At 42.0% G+C, this 15076-nt stretch overlaps 1 protein-coding gene across 4 annotated transcripts in view; it reads left to right on the top strand.

The window, feature by feature from the left end:
* The window catches only part of RGS12 (regulator of G protein signaling 12), a 240664-nt gene that overhangs the window by 179708 nt on the left and 45880 nt on the right, over positions 1-15076 (top strand). For all 4 annotated transcript variants that reach the window (XM_033950323.1, XM_033950342.1, XM_033950313.1 and 1 more), the window contains 2 exons: positions 3301-3374; positions 8711-8837. In XM_033950323.1, coding sequence (XP_033806214.1) covers positions 3301-3374; positions 8711-8837 — 201 coding nt within the window. The remainder of the gene's footprint in view (positions 1-3300; positions 3375-8710; positions 8838-15076) is intronic.

Below are 15076 nucleotides of genomic sequence, written 5' to 3'. Positions count from 1 at the left end.
GCTTTGGGGCTGTTGCCGTGCGGCAGCCGTTAGCGCGGCCTTGTAAAAAAGTCTGATAGTTTATTACATTGCATATTGTCACTGTCTTCCAGTAATCAAGCATAATGGTTACCTTGTCAGCATCACACAGGCGTCAAAGTTGGTCCTCGAGGGCTGCAATCCAGCCAGATTTTCCGGATTTCCCCAATGAATATGCATGAGATCTATTAGCATACAATGAAAGCAGTGCATGCAAATAGATCTCATGCATATTTATTGGGTAAATCCTGAACACCCGACTGGATTGCTGCCCTCGAGGATCGACATTGACACCCCTGAGCTTCAAGGGCCTTGCTGTACAGAAGAGAATGACACGGGGACAAATTTCTCCTTGTCCTCGCAGGAACTCAATTTCTCCATCCCGTCCCCACAAGTTTTCTTGCTGTCCCTGCCCCATTCCTGTAAACTCTGCCTTAACTGCACAAGCTTCAAACACTTATGATTTTAATTTGTTTGAGGCTTGTGCAAATAAGGACAGAGTTTGCAGGAATGGGGCAGGGACAGGAAAAGAACTCACTGGGACGGGAAAATTAGCTTCCGTGGGGATGGGGAAAAAATTGTCTCCGTGTCATTCTCTACTGTACAGCTCTCACATGAAGTGGCTCTTGAAAGCCTTTATTATCCCTTGATCAAGGGGTTGGACAATGGATGCTGCATTTGGAAGCACGATGAGAACTTCAAAATCAGGATGTGCATTTTCAAGGTCTTGGCAATAGTGTACTGGTGTGTTATCCAAAATCAGCAATACCTGAAATGCAAAGTTTTTACAGTGGAGATAATATTCAACTTCTGGAAGGAAACAGTTGTTGAACCAATCCCAGAATAATTTGGACATCATCCAAACTTTGTGGTTCCATCTCCGATGGACTGACATACAGTTCAGGTTTTTTCCTTTAAGCGCTCAAAGATTTTGGGCTCTGTAGACCATAAGAGGCTTGATTTGAAATCATCCTTGGCATTGGCACACAATAACAGGGTGGCATGATATTTAAAAGTGTTGAATCATGGGGCATTTGCTGCCATTTTCATTATATATGAGTTCCCATTTCCCAGTCTGTTTGTAAAATAATTTTTACTACATTTTTAATGCATATTGTTTTTTAAAAACGCGCTAGCCAACCTCAATTCATAGAAAAGGGTTTCATATTTTCCTGGCTTTGGATGACGCATCTATAAATCTCTTTGGCTTTCATCCTCGCAACAGTGATGTCCACTGAGCTTTTTTTTTCATCAACTATTTGTATTGTTTATAAATTTAGCCACTTCTCCATCTTTTCCATTAATTCATCAAGAACCATAGATGTTGTTTTGGAACTTTCTGCTGCAGCTTCGCGAAAAGACTAACGAATATCTTCCTCTTTTTGCTGGATGGATTGGATAGTTGATTCATTAACATTGGCGGATTAATGGGCAGATTGGATGGACCGTTCAGGTCTTTATCTGCCATCATTTACTATGTTATTAAACTTGTGACTAACAGCAGAAACAGACTTTGCCAGTACAAAGCCTGTCTAACACACACAGTTTGTTACTAAGAAACATGACATTTCTTTTTGGAGTTATTGCTTGTAACTCATTACCTGGATGCTTGGTGGCCATATTCAGAAGCAAAAGTGAAAGCAAAGAAGGATGATTTTTAGATGCAAAGGTCCGTGAGTCGGTGAACACTGCAGCATGAATAGCAAATAGTGATCACAATTCACACACCTGCAGATATACAAAATCATGAATATTGGATGCATGAATAGTGAGTTTGCACTGTACCCTTTAAGCCTCAGCTCATACAATAAGAAGCTTATTAACTGATACCAGTTGTCTATGCGTGTTGCTATTTGTGGTTTCTCTTGTAACACTGAAATGGCTTATTAGAGATTTAGGAATCTGGTGTGGAGGTGGCTCCTTAGGAAGACATCATTCATAAATTTTTCAGACTATTGGTTGATCCTGCAGTACGTGAATAATGCAACTTACAATGAACCTTGAAAATAGCATTGTTTGTCCTCCCTGGAAAGCACTGGCTGCTAAGCCATGGCCTGATGCTCCCAGGGAGCCAGAATTGATGTGTTGTACCAAGTTTCCCTGAAAATAAGACAGTGTCTTATATTCATTTGGGGCCCAAAAAGTCACTAGGTTGTATTTTTGGGTAGGGCTTATTTTTTTTCATGTACATGATCATCTCTCCCTTCTCCTTCACCCCAATTCTTCCTCTTTCCTTTCCCCCACATGTGCAACATCTTTCCTCCCCTCTCACCCATCCCCTTATGTCTTCCCTCTGCAGCATCTTTCTATCCATCCATCCCTCCCATCCCCCTGTGCAGCAGAACTCTTTGCCCAGCTTCCATCCTTCCCTCCCTCCCATCCCTCGTGCAGCAGAACCCTTTGCCCAGCTTCCATCCTTCCCTCCCTCCCATCCCTCGTGCAGCAGAAACCTTTGCCCAGCTTCCATCCTTCCTTCCCTCCCTCCCATCCCTCGTGCACAGAACCATTTGCCCAGCTTCCATCCTTCCTTCCTTCCCATCCCTTGTGCAGCAGAACCCTTGAGCAACCGCCGCCACCACTGCCGCACCGCCGAACCCCCGCTGACCCTCCATCCTTCCCTCCCAATTGATCCCCATGGAACATGACCATAAATACCTCCGGCAGAGGAATGTCAGGCCAGCAGCACTCCTCGCTGGGGCCTTCTGTGTGCTGCGTTACTGATAATATCTTCAGTACACAGAAGGCCACCAGCGAGAAGGCCACGAAGCAGCCTGTGAGTTTTTATGGCCCGATGCTCCTCTTCCAGAAGGTATTTATGGTCGTGGTCGGTGGGGATCGGTTGGGAGGGAAGGATGGAGGTTCAGCGGGGATTCGCTGCACGGCAGGGGTGGGTCAGGGAGAAGTGCGGCTGCCTACGATTAGGGCTTATTTTTGGGGGTAGGGCTTATATTAAGACCTACACTGAAAATCATGCTAGGGCTTATTTTCGGGGAAACACGGTACCTCCCTACCCCCTATCCCTGGTGTTTCTGGGGCAGGAGCAATCTCTAGTTGTTCTGCCACTGCTGGTGAAGGATTCAAAATGGCATTACTAACTCCTTGCCTGAATATGTAGGTCTTTGCTAACTAACAATTAAGGGCTGTAACATATCTGGATAACAACATATAGGTTAAAACAAACAAATTGGCTTGAATTTAAAACTCATTATATTTTGAATTTCTGTTTTTGTGTCTGATAGCATACCACATTAACTACATTCTAATTTTGTGTCGTTGATAAAGCCACTTGTACTGAACCAAGACAGTAGCATCCTAAATATGCGGGAACTACGTTTAGAAAGGCGTACTTTATTTCGGTAAGAAAATATGTGTTTTAACCATTGTCAGCTTTGAATTAAAGCAAATGTTAAGCTATGTAAGTAGAAATATATATCTTATGCAGTATGACAATCTACACTACAGTCTTATATACTACTAATGTATAAATAGATCTAAATCTCTTTCTCCATCTCTCCATATGCCATTTAGTTCCCTCCAACTCTATTCCTTACCAGTTCCTGCTTTTGTTTTATAGATTGTTTTGGGGTACAAATTTTAAATTCTTACTCAGATAAAAACCCAGTTAGTTAAAGTGGCCCTGATCTTCAGATTTATCTTTTGCCTTGCTCTCCTAAAACAGTGGTGCTATCTGAATAGTCTAAGCAGTCCTTCATTATCTGGCTACAAATGCTGAATACCATCATTGTTCAGATAATAGAAGCAGTTGTTGGTATACCCATATACAATATTCAATTCAATATTCATATTGTGTTGTTTCTCTGGACATGTCAGGGGCTTTTGATACATTAAATGTAGATTTGCTTTGTTGAAACTATTCAATCTTGGTTTGAGATGGGAGGTTTATTCATGGTTTGCTTAGAGCTTAAGCATAGGCTGTAGGCTCCTTCCTGGCTTATCTAGGACTAACATCTAGGCCTGCTGCATGGTACTACCCCTTTCGCAGTGCAATTTTCCAGGGGTTGAGGTTCAGTCTGACCTCGGTCTGACTGGCAACCAGAAGACTAGGTTCGTCCAGCGAATCTGTGAGGCAGATTTATTCTCCCTGGATTCCAGCTGAAATACTATGTTGAAGAAGGCAGGCACCAACATGGCACAGTGAGTGTGGCTATTGAAGCTTATGGGGAAAAAGTTGAATTTGAGACTTCATGACCCCAGAGCCCAGGTCCCCCACCTCTAAAATCCCTTTCCCTGTAATTGTTTTCCTTCAGGGAGGGTCTCCATGGGCTATTTTTGGCATGGATTTTCTGGCAGTGGCCATCTTGGATTTTAAACGATCTTCTTTTTATTTTGCCTCCATCTGCCCCAAAACTCCTTGATATTGCTCAAAATCAACTGGGATGGACGCCTCGGGCCTTTTTACCCCTATGTCATGCCAGGTTTGCACTGGATGGCCAGCCGAGGAGTGTCCGTGTACCACGTGCGATGGAGTGATCAGGGGAGGGGCAGGAGCCTTGGGCTCAGTGACCTCTAGGGCTAAGGATCCACAGGTGGCATGTCCCCAGGGAATGAGACCCTTCCCAGGACCCTCCAAATCTGTATTGGCCAAGTGCATTTGCATGGAAGCCACGGAACCCAAGACTGGCATGGGGCCCCGCCAGGGTTGGCAAGACCCCCAGTACAAGACTTCACTCTAGATTTGTGAGCCTAATGTGGAATGTTTCTTCAAACTTTTGAGTGTCCTCAGTTTCTGTTAGCAGCACACCAGTGGCAGTGGCACAGGGGTTCTCCCCTCAACAGTTGCCCTGACCAGATGAGGATGCAGACTTGGACCAGGAGGTTCAGTCTGTCATGGACTGGGAGGATGACAAGTACAATTCCATGCCACTTTTATCCTAGAATGAAGTCTCCTTGGTAGAACCTACTTTAGTGCTGGAGGACAGTGGTTAGGAGACAGTGGCGACCCTGAATCAGGGGGAAGACCCCATAGTACATCACAGTTCAGGGCCTCTGCACTGTTGATTGTTATTTCCACCTCACTGCAAAAGTTAAAGTTGAAAGTACCACCAACTTCCTCTTCTTAATGCTCAGTTATGAGCAGTTCTGTGGCTCTGACTGCATTTTTTCCTTCGCATCCGGACATCACTAAGCTGGTCACTGACCACTGGGAGTCGTTAAAGGGACCCCTTCAAGTGGCTAACTATGGCCAAGATGTATCTAATTGTGTCATATTTCCAGCAGCTGTTTTTTTTTTCTGCCAAAAGTGGATTCACTGGTGGTGCAAGTCACTAAATGAACTTCCCTGCCTAGTGAAAGTGGGGTGATATTAAAGGATCCTCAGGACCACAAAGTGAACTTGCTCCTCAAACGTCTCTCTTTGTGGCATGTGCTTGTCACACTCGCTTGTCTCGGGGCTGACAGATGGGGAAGATCCCCAAATGCTCCTCTCTGGGGTGAATTATATTGCGGATTCTCCATATGATCTTATCAGAGTTATGAACAAGGTCTCGTCCTATGATGTCTCTGCCCGACAGATGCACTGGATCAGACAGTGGGCAGACGATAACTACTTCTAATGCTAAGCTAAGCAGGCTTCCCTTTCAGGGGCAGTTGCTCTTTGCTAAGGACTTAGATGATCTGTTGGCCAGTGTGACAGAACATTGCTCCAAGTCCTTACTGGACAGCAGACCTTGGAAGGCCCAGAGTTTGTGTTATAGCAATTTTTGAGGCTCCCAAAGATTTCATACATATTCAGGAGGCCTAACAACACACAGACCCTTTCAGGATTCACATCAGAGATTCAGTGGGGGCAGGAAACAGCAAGCCTTGGGCTCTCACACCTCACCAGCCACTAAGAAAGCACAATGATGCCAGGCCAGGGGCCAAGCTCCCACATTTGGTCAGTCTGGTATCAGAATGACACAGACTGCTGGGTTCTAGACATAATCTGGGAGGGGTACATAATCTGGTAGTTCTGTGCCCCCCCTGCCAGACAGCTTTATAACTTCTCCAGCTGACTGGAGAGAACTTTCAACGTCGGGCTACAGTAAAAAGACTGCTAGCTCTTCGGGCCATAGAGCTGGTAAGACTTGGGCTTGGGCATATACTTCATCGTAGCAAAGAAAGGCTCAGATGACTAGAGTCCGATTCTAGACCTCAAGTAGGTCAATATGGCTCTGAAAATACTGCATTTACGCATGGAGACTGTTCGGTCAGTCATAGCAGAAGTGGTGCCAGGGGATTTCTTGCCTCCCTCATTCTGACAGAGGCCTATCTTCATATTCCAATTTTCCCAGCCCAAAGGAGGTACATACTTGCAATTTCATGTGCTGGAGAAGCATTTCCAGCTCTCCATGCTCCACTTCAGCCTGGCCATGGCACCTCGCACCTTTACCAAGGTGATGGTAGTGGTAGCAGAGATAACACGTGTTGCCCCAACATGAAAAACTGTTTACACATAAGAAATACTCAAGTGTAATTTTTTTTGCCTCTAATAGAGGTTAAAACAAATGGGGCTAGCATTGTGTTTGAGAGCTTGATATCTCCAATAGTTAATAATATAGTAAGAGATAAAAGGGGTGATTTCTTCTTCTTAAAGCAGAAATTGGGCACCAGCTTACTCTACTGAGCAGGGACTGTCTTTGAATGTTTAATGTACAGCGCTGTGTACTTATGCTTTATTAGCATGTTTTGCATGGATAAATAATTTAGTGTATGTGCATAATGCCAGCTCAATAGAAATTCTGAACTGGACTTTTGTTGTACACAGAGCTTTAATTATAAAATGACTGTGGGCAGCTGTAGCAGACTTGCATAGAATATTAGAGACTGGATCACTAGCCCTTTGGACATTGATACATCACAGTAATGACAGTCTACTTAATCCCTGAAGAGGGCAGGAGGATAGCTGCCTGGACCATGGTAACCTAAAATGGATGCTAAGTATGTGCCTTGGAAGAGAAGTCTATCCAGGAAATAGAGTTCCTCAGAGCTGCCCAGGCATGCTGTCAGGAGAGCAAGAGTTTAAAAATAGAGGACGAATAAGGTTAAAGAGATAAAATCTAGCTCAATTAATTTATTTTTATTGTCCATAGCTTTAAGTCAGAATTAGGAATCAAAAATTACAAGACCTGATATAGTATTTAAATCAGGGGTAGGCACTGATGCTCAAGTGCTGCTAACCAATCAAATTTTCACAATATCTGCACTCGATATGCATGTGATGCATTTGTATGTACTGATTTCATTGTATACAAATGCATCTCATCCATATTCATTATAGAGATCCTGGCATTGCCTGTTCTTGCTCTAAAGAAAGAACTGCTATATAATTGTGTAACTGTTAACTAGGCGATGATTGCTTAAAGTATGAGCTTTATGATTCAATGGTAGTAATACTCCCATGCATGACACCCAAGATCAGTAATCAAGCCCAGCTCTTGTTTCTCAGGAAGCAGGTGCTGGGTTGGCTACTGAAGTAGTATTCATAACTCCTGGGAAATTTTGAGCCTCTTTATTGCATTATAACAGCACTTACTGATGCTTATGTACCGTTTTCAAAAGATAGTTATGTTCTGGTCACAGGATGTCACTCTTATGGTTGGGATAGTGGAATGAGCTAAAGAATAATTTGCAGAGGAAAGTTTGTGGTGCTGCAACCAAGTATGGAGAAGATTAAAACTGAACTGGAATCCCAAATGAATAGGAAGAATCTGATGAATGGGAGAAAATAAGAAAAGTATTAATCAAGCATCATAATGTGACAGAAATGGCTAATTAACATAAGAACATAAAAATAGCCTTACTGGGTCAGACCAATGGTCCATCAAGCCCAGTATCCCATTCTCATGGTGGCCAATCCAGGTCACTAGTACCTGGCCAAAACCCAAGGAGTAGCAATATTCCATGCTACCGATCCAGGGCAAGCAGTGGCTTCCCCCATGTCTTTTTCAATAACAGACTATGTACTTTTCCTCCAGGAACTTGTCCAAACTTTCTTAAAACCAGCTATTCTATCCGCGCTTACCACGTCCTCTGGCAACGCGTTCCAGAGCTTAACTATTCTCTGAGTGAAAAAAATTTCCTCCTATTGGTTTTAAAAGTATTTCCCTGTAACCTCATCGAGTGTCGCCTAGATAATAAGTAGCTAGTTACTAAACTGCACTACTGCATTAAGAGGTGTAAATGCTGTTAACACACATTGGGGTCCTTTTACTAAGTTGAGGTAAGCACTAATGCATGCTTACTGCAGGTTAAAAAGGAACTACCGTGGGACACGCTCAGGCATCCCATGTTAGCTTTGGAATCAGCACTGCAACCCAGATATGTTTGGAGGTGGAAAGTAGGTGTATCTTGTACTAATTGGTTAATGCAGCTACTTTGCCATATGCTGATTATTGTGTGGTTAGTGCAGGAGCCCTCATTGCCTACAAAATAGGTGGCAGTAATGGCCATGTGCAAATTGGGAACTTAGCATTTGGCTGTTTATAGGAAAAATATAAAATACGACCATTTTACAGTCTTGCTAAAAGTGGGCTCAGCCTGTAGGAAAACCCTGCACAAATAATAGTGCAGCTTAGTAAAAGAGCCCCATTAAATAATGTAAAGTGGTATAGTGTTTTAGAATTTGTGTTTTTTATACGTACTTTATTTGAACAAGGATATATATTCTCAACTTGTTTGACATATTTTTCAGGCTGGATCTTGTTCCAATCAATAGATCAGTTGGATTGAAGGCCAAGCCCACCAAGCCTGTAACAGAAGTTTTACGACCTGTGGTAGCAAAATATGGATTGAACCTCAATGATCTTGTAGCAAAACTTGTAAGTATCTTTCTTTTTTTGTACATACAGAAACAACGAAACACACTAATTGCAGCTCTACACTCTCGAGGAACGTAGAGAGAGGGGAGACATGATCGAAACATTTAAGTACCTCACGGGACGTGTCGTAGTGGAAGATGATATTTTCTTTCTCAAGGGACCCTCGGTGACAAGAGGGCACTCGCTCAAACTCAGGGGCGGAAAATTTCATGGCGACACCAGAAAGTATTTCTTCACAGAGAGAGTGGTTGATCATTGGAACAAGCTTCCAGTGCAGGTGATCGAGGCAGACAGCGTGCCAGACTTTAAGAATAAATGGGATACCCATGTGGGATCCCTAAGAGGGTCAAGATAAGGAAATTGGGTCATTAGGGCATAGACAGGGGGTGGGTAAGCAGAGTGGGCAGACTTGATGGGCTGTAGCCCTTTTCTGCCGTCATCTTCTATGTTTCTATGTAATTAAAAGGGAAAAATCTGTGTTCTGCTGCAGTTGTACAAAGGCATATGCAGTCATTGCATCGCTCTGAGGAAAGGGATGTTACCAGTGGTGTGCCTCAAGGTTCTGTTCTTGGACCTATTATTTTTAACATTTTTATAAATGTTGGCAAAAGCAGCGTGCCTGACTTTATGACGCAGGACCTAAGACAGCTTGAACAGTGGTCATCAACTTGGCAGCTGGGCTTCAATGCAAAAAAATGTAAAGTAATGCACCTAGGCAAAAAAAATCCACACAGAACTTACACACTAAATGGTGAAACCTTGTCCAGGACCACGGTGGAATGTGATTTGGGAGTGATCGTTAGCGACGATATGAAGGCTGCCAATCAAGTAGAGAAGGCATCGTCCAAGGCAAGACAAATGATGGGCTGTATCCGTAGGGGTTTTGTCAGCAGAAAACCTGAAGTCATAATGCCGCTGTACAGATCCATGGTGAGACCTCATCTCGAGTATTGTGTTCAATACTGGAGACCACACTACCGAAAAGATGTGTTGAGAATTGAGTCGGTTCAGCGAATGGCTACCAGGATGGTTTTGGGGCTCAGGGAACTCACGTATGAAGAAAGGTTAAAAAAACTGAGGATGTACTCACTGGAGGAGCGAAGAGAGAGAGGGGACATGATTGAGACCTTTAAGTATATTACTGGGCGTATAGAGGTGAAAGATGATATCTTCAGTCTTACAGGGCCCTCAGTAACCAGAGGACACTTGCTGAAAATCAGGGGAGGGAAATTTCAGGGTGATGCGAGGAAGTACTTCTTCACTGAAAGGGTGGTAGATCATTGGAACGAGCTGCCTCAGAGGGTAATTGAGGCCAGCAGCATGTTAGATTTCAAGAGAAAATGGGATATTCATGTGGGATCTCTAGGAGAGTAAGAATCAGGGAGTGGGTCATTGGTATGGGCAGACTCGATGGGCTATAGCCCTTTTCTGCCGTCAATTTCTATGTTTCTATGTTTCTATGTTTCTATATTGCTGAAGGGTTGTCGGGTAAGATTTGCCTCTGCGGGTGATACCAAAATTTACAATAGAGTAGACATCCCTGATGGTGTGAATAACATGAAGAAAGACTTAGTGAAGCTTGAAGAATGGTCTGAAAGTTGGCAGCTAAAATTTAATGCTAAGAAATGCAAGGTCATGCATTTGGGCTGAAAAAACCCAAAAGAACGGTACAGTTTAGGGGGTGAAGAATTTATGTGCATGACAGAAGAACATGACTTAGGTATGATTGTATGTGATGATCTAAAGGTGGCCAAAAGGTTGAAAAGGTGACGGCGAAAGCAAGAAGGATGCTAGGTTGCATAGGAAGAAGTATGGTCAGTAGGAAAAAGGAGGTATTGATGCCCCTGTATAAGACTTTGGTGAGACCTCATTTAGAAAATAGTGTACAATTCTGCAGACCGCACCTTCAAAAAGATATAAAAAGAATGGAGTCTGTCCAGAGGAAAGCTACTAAAATGATGCATAGTCTTCATCATAAGGCGTATGGGGACAGACTTAAAGATCTCAATATTATTGCAATGAATAGACATCATTTTCCTAATGAAAGTACATTTACATGTAGGGGGAGGGAGGAGGGTAAATAGTTCTTTTAAAGGTTTGATTAATAGATTGAAATATAATATATAAATGATATTTTGAATTCAATTACTTGTGGGAAGGGTGGTTGGGGGGGGAATAAATTCATGTATGTAAAATCAGAATTGTATGAATATCAAGTGATTTGTAACAGTTAATATGATGTAATATTGTGCACTTGTAAGATGAAAAATGAATAAAGAATTAAAAAAAAAAAAAGATCTCAATATGTATACTTTGGAGGAAAGGCAGGAAAGGGGAGATATGATAGAGACGTTTAAATACCTATGTGGCATAAATGGCATGAGTCAAGTCTCATTTGAAAGGAAGCTCTGGAATGAGAGGGCATAGGATGAAGTTAAGAGGTGATAGACTCAGGAATAATCAAAGGAAATACTTTTTTACAGAAAGGATGGTAGATGTGTGTAACAGTCTCCCGGAAGAGTTGGTGGAGACAGACTGTGTCTGAATTCAAGAAATAATGGGATAGGCATGTGGGATCTCTTAGAGCGAGGAAGAGATAATAGCTACTGCAGATGGGCAGACTGGATGGGCCATTTGACCTTTATCTGCTACATGTTTCTATCAAGTTGCTGCTTCTCCAAATATATTTTTGAATAAAAATGCACATAGGTTATACAGTCTTTGTCATCTGCTACTTTGCTTGAACTTTTTTCAAGCCCTAGAATATTTCTGTACAGACTGGTGGTATAAGTAATTTGTGAGATCAACTGTTACTGCTCATTTTGCTGCTTTGTCAAGAACAGATCTTTCAGTTAAGCACTCCCTTTATCCAACATCCTGCCACTTTTCTCTTTTTATATCAGAATAAGTATACAAATTTTATATAATACTATTTATCATTTCTATAACACTGAAAGGTGTACGCAGTGCTGTACATTTAACATTCAAAAGATGGTCCCTGATCTGAAGAGCTTAAAATCTAATTTGGACAGACAAGACATCTCAGGGTTGGGGTGTTTCTAGCAGAAGGAATGATATGGTGGGTAGAGGTAATGGTGAGCAGTTAAAAGTTGAAACCAGTTTCAAAAAAGTAGGCTTTTAACTTGGATTTGAATACCACTAGAGACGGAACATGACATATTGACTCTGGCAGCCTGTTCCAGGCATACAACATGGTAAGAAAGAGGGGACGGAGTCTGGAGTTGTCAGTGGAGGAGAAGGGTACAGATAAGAGGGACTTAACCCGATGAACTGAGTTCACGGGGTGGAGCATAGGAGAAGATAAGTGAGGAGAGATACTGAGGGGCTGCACTTATAAGTCAGTAAGAGAAGTTTGAACTGTATTTGGAAATGGATGGGGAACCATTGAAGTGACTTGAGGAGAGGGGTAATGTGAGCGTGGTGATTCTCGCTTAATATGAGTCGTCAACAGCAGCATTTTGAATGGATTGAAGGGGAGAAAGATGTTTGAATGGAAGACCTGAGAGAAGTACGTTGCAGTAGTCTAAGCAAGAGGTGATGAGAGAGTGGATAAGGGTTTTGGTAGTATGCTCGGGGAGAAGAGTTTGGATTTTGGTAATATTATAGAGGAGGAAGTGACAGGTTTTAGCACTTTGTTGCATCTGAGCAGAGAAGGAGAGAAAGGAGTCAAAGATTACCCCAGTGTTGCAAACTGACAAGACAGGGAGGGTGAGAGTGTTATCCACAGAGATAGAGGATGAAGGGAGGTGGGTAGGCAGAAAGATAAGGAGTTCGGTTTTAGCCATATTCAGTTTTAGATGGCAGTGAGATATCCAATTGGCAAAATAAAACAGGCAGGTTAAGACTCAGGCCTGAATTCCTGTAGAGATATCTGGTTTGAAGAGGTAGATCTGGGAGTCATCAGCATAGAGGTGACATTGAAAACCATGGCAGGAGATCAGTGTTTCAAGAGAGCGGATATATGTGGAGGAGAGGACCTAAGACAGAGGCTTGAGGTAAACCAATAGACAGTGAGATAGCAGTGGAGGAGGATCCATCGCTACATACTCTGAAAGTATGATGGGAGAGAGAAGAATAAAACCAGGAGAGAACAGAACCCTGGAATCCCAGCGAGGGCAGTGTATCGAGGAGTAGGTGGTGATCCACAATATCATAGGCACCAGACAGATCAAGAAGGACAAGGACATTGGATCTGGCTGGGAACAGTCAATAGAGACATTAGCAAGGGCAGTTTCTATAGATGGAGAGGGCGAAAGCCCGATTGAAGCGGGTCAAGAATATCTTGAGAAGAAAGGAAATCCAAGCAGTGGTGGTGAACAGCACATTCAAGTAGCTTGGATAGGAAGGGGAGGAGGGAGATGGAGTGATAGTTGAAGGGGGACGTGGGGGGTCTAGTGAGGATGAGAAGAGGTGTAACTAGGCATGTTTGAAGACATCTGGACCTTGTATATTATTGCCACTACTGTTTATCAATACAATTAGTTCTCACCATAGCTCCAATTATTTAATCTAACTCTGGAATCCTGATGTTGAGGTTGGCCAGCTGTCTAGGCCTACCCCGAGATAGAGACCTCACACTCTATATACTGGTATCAATCAATAAGTATATTTATTAACAAATCAGTAACAGCTTACAAGAATAAATCATTCAGCATATAGAGTAACAGAATGTGATCTTCAGGCCTGAGGATCCTTTGATGTCTGTTCTGCTTTCACAATCACAAAGGCTGTCTCTTATACAATTCTTGACAGCTTGAGGCCACGTTGGCACATATCATAGTGTTAGTTTTTATTGGTCACTTACAAACGTCATTACATTCATCAGTTTATTAATTGGTTCATAATATCTGTGTCACACCATATGCATGTCCTGTTTACCAGAAAATCTATCTTTTTCCCGCATATGTTCTTTTAATCCTACCACATCAGCAATTCCAAGCCCTGCCTTTATCACAAGATACTCTTGCTAAATAATTTTCTTTAGAATTCTATTCTTGACCAGGAGATGTGTTCATCTTTTTATGATATCATAACAGATGTGATGCCTGTTGTCAGGCAGAAGAACTGGATCTTTGCTTGTTTTTTGTTAGTCATAAGTTTCACTTCTCCTAGCTCATGACAGCTGATAAGTGTATCAAATATTATAAACCAAATAATTCCCACTTATCCTAACATGTAAATGAAAGTTCTATTCTAATAACAGGAGTCGGCCTCAGTAATGGAGCCTACGCATAGTCGAAATCAATGACTGGGGTGTTCAGCGTAGTTATTTATGCTCCTTATTCTCCAATCATTGGCCTCACTCCCCTTACTTTACTTTATTCAAAAAGATTAATTATTTCTTATTTTAAATATAAGTTAATATTTTCTTTTTTCTAGTTTTTAAACTTATTTTCATTAAAACATTCTATTTACTTCATTCATTACATTATCATTCTACTCCTTTCACTACACTATCATTCTACTCCTTTCATTACACTATTATATATTTCTCATGAAACTGCATTCTTTCGGTTGTGTCTACAGGTAATTTTTTAAACTAGGCAACATTCATTATTCAAAAAGCCTACTTATCTTGAGTCAGCGCTTGCATTTCAAAACAGCCAACGTGGCCAGCGTTTCATGGGCACAAACTTAAACCCACTGCATCAGGGCCAAATAATTTAGGAAACAAGTCGCTGGAAAAGACACAAAAAAAGTTTGTTTAGTGCACAGTACTAAAGTCTTACTTACTATTCACGATAAGTTCACTTACTTGCTGCTCAATATTCATTTGAAAGCGGTCTCAGATCAACAAAATGGCGACAGCCTCGATTTAAAAAGCTTGGTTGTGTACTGACGTCAGTCAGAGTATCAGGTTACATTAGTGCAGGGATTCATTGATAAATACCTTGATCTCCACTATAGACTTTAAAGCAGGAAACAGTCTGAAACCACAGGTTGAAAAACGGCTTACATTTAGTAAAAATGTTGCCATTCTATTTGTTTATTCAGGCCATTAGGATACAATGTATTTAATCTACTAATCCAACGCTGTTCATGCTGGGCTAGCATACGTCTAAAATTGCCTCCTCTATTATCGGGTCTGACAATTTCTATGATGACAGCTTTTAATGCCATGAAATCATGTTTCCTTGTAATACAGTGTTTTGCTAATGGTGCTCCCATATTCAGATTTTTAATATTGCTTTTATGCTCAGTCAACCTGACATTTAGTT

This window comes from Geotrypetes seraphini, chromosome 1 (genome assembly GCF_902459505.1).
Source record: "Geotrypetes seraphini chromosome 1, aGeoSer1.1, whole genome shotgun sequence".
Classification (NCBI taxonomy): Eukaryota; Metazoa; Chordata; class Amphibia; order Gymnophiona; family Dermophiidae; genus Geotrypetes; species Geotrypetes seraphini.
This window is presented reverse-complemented; position numbering and strand designations above follow the sequence as displayed.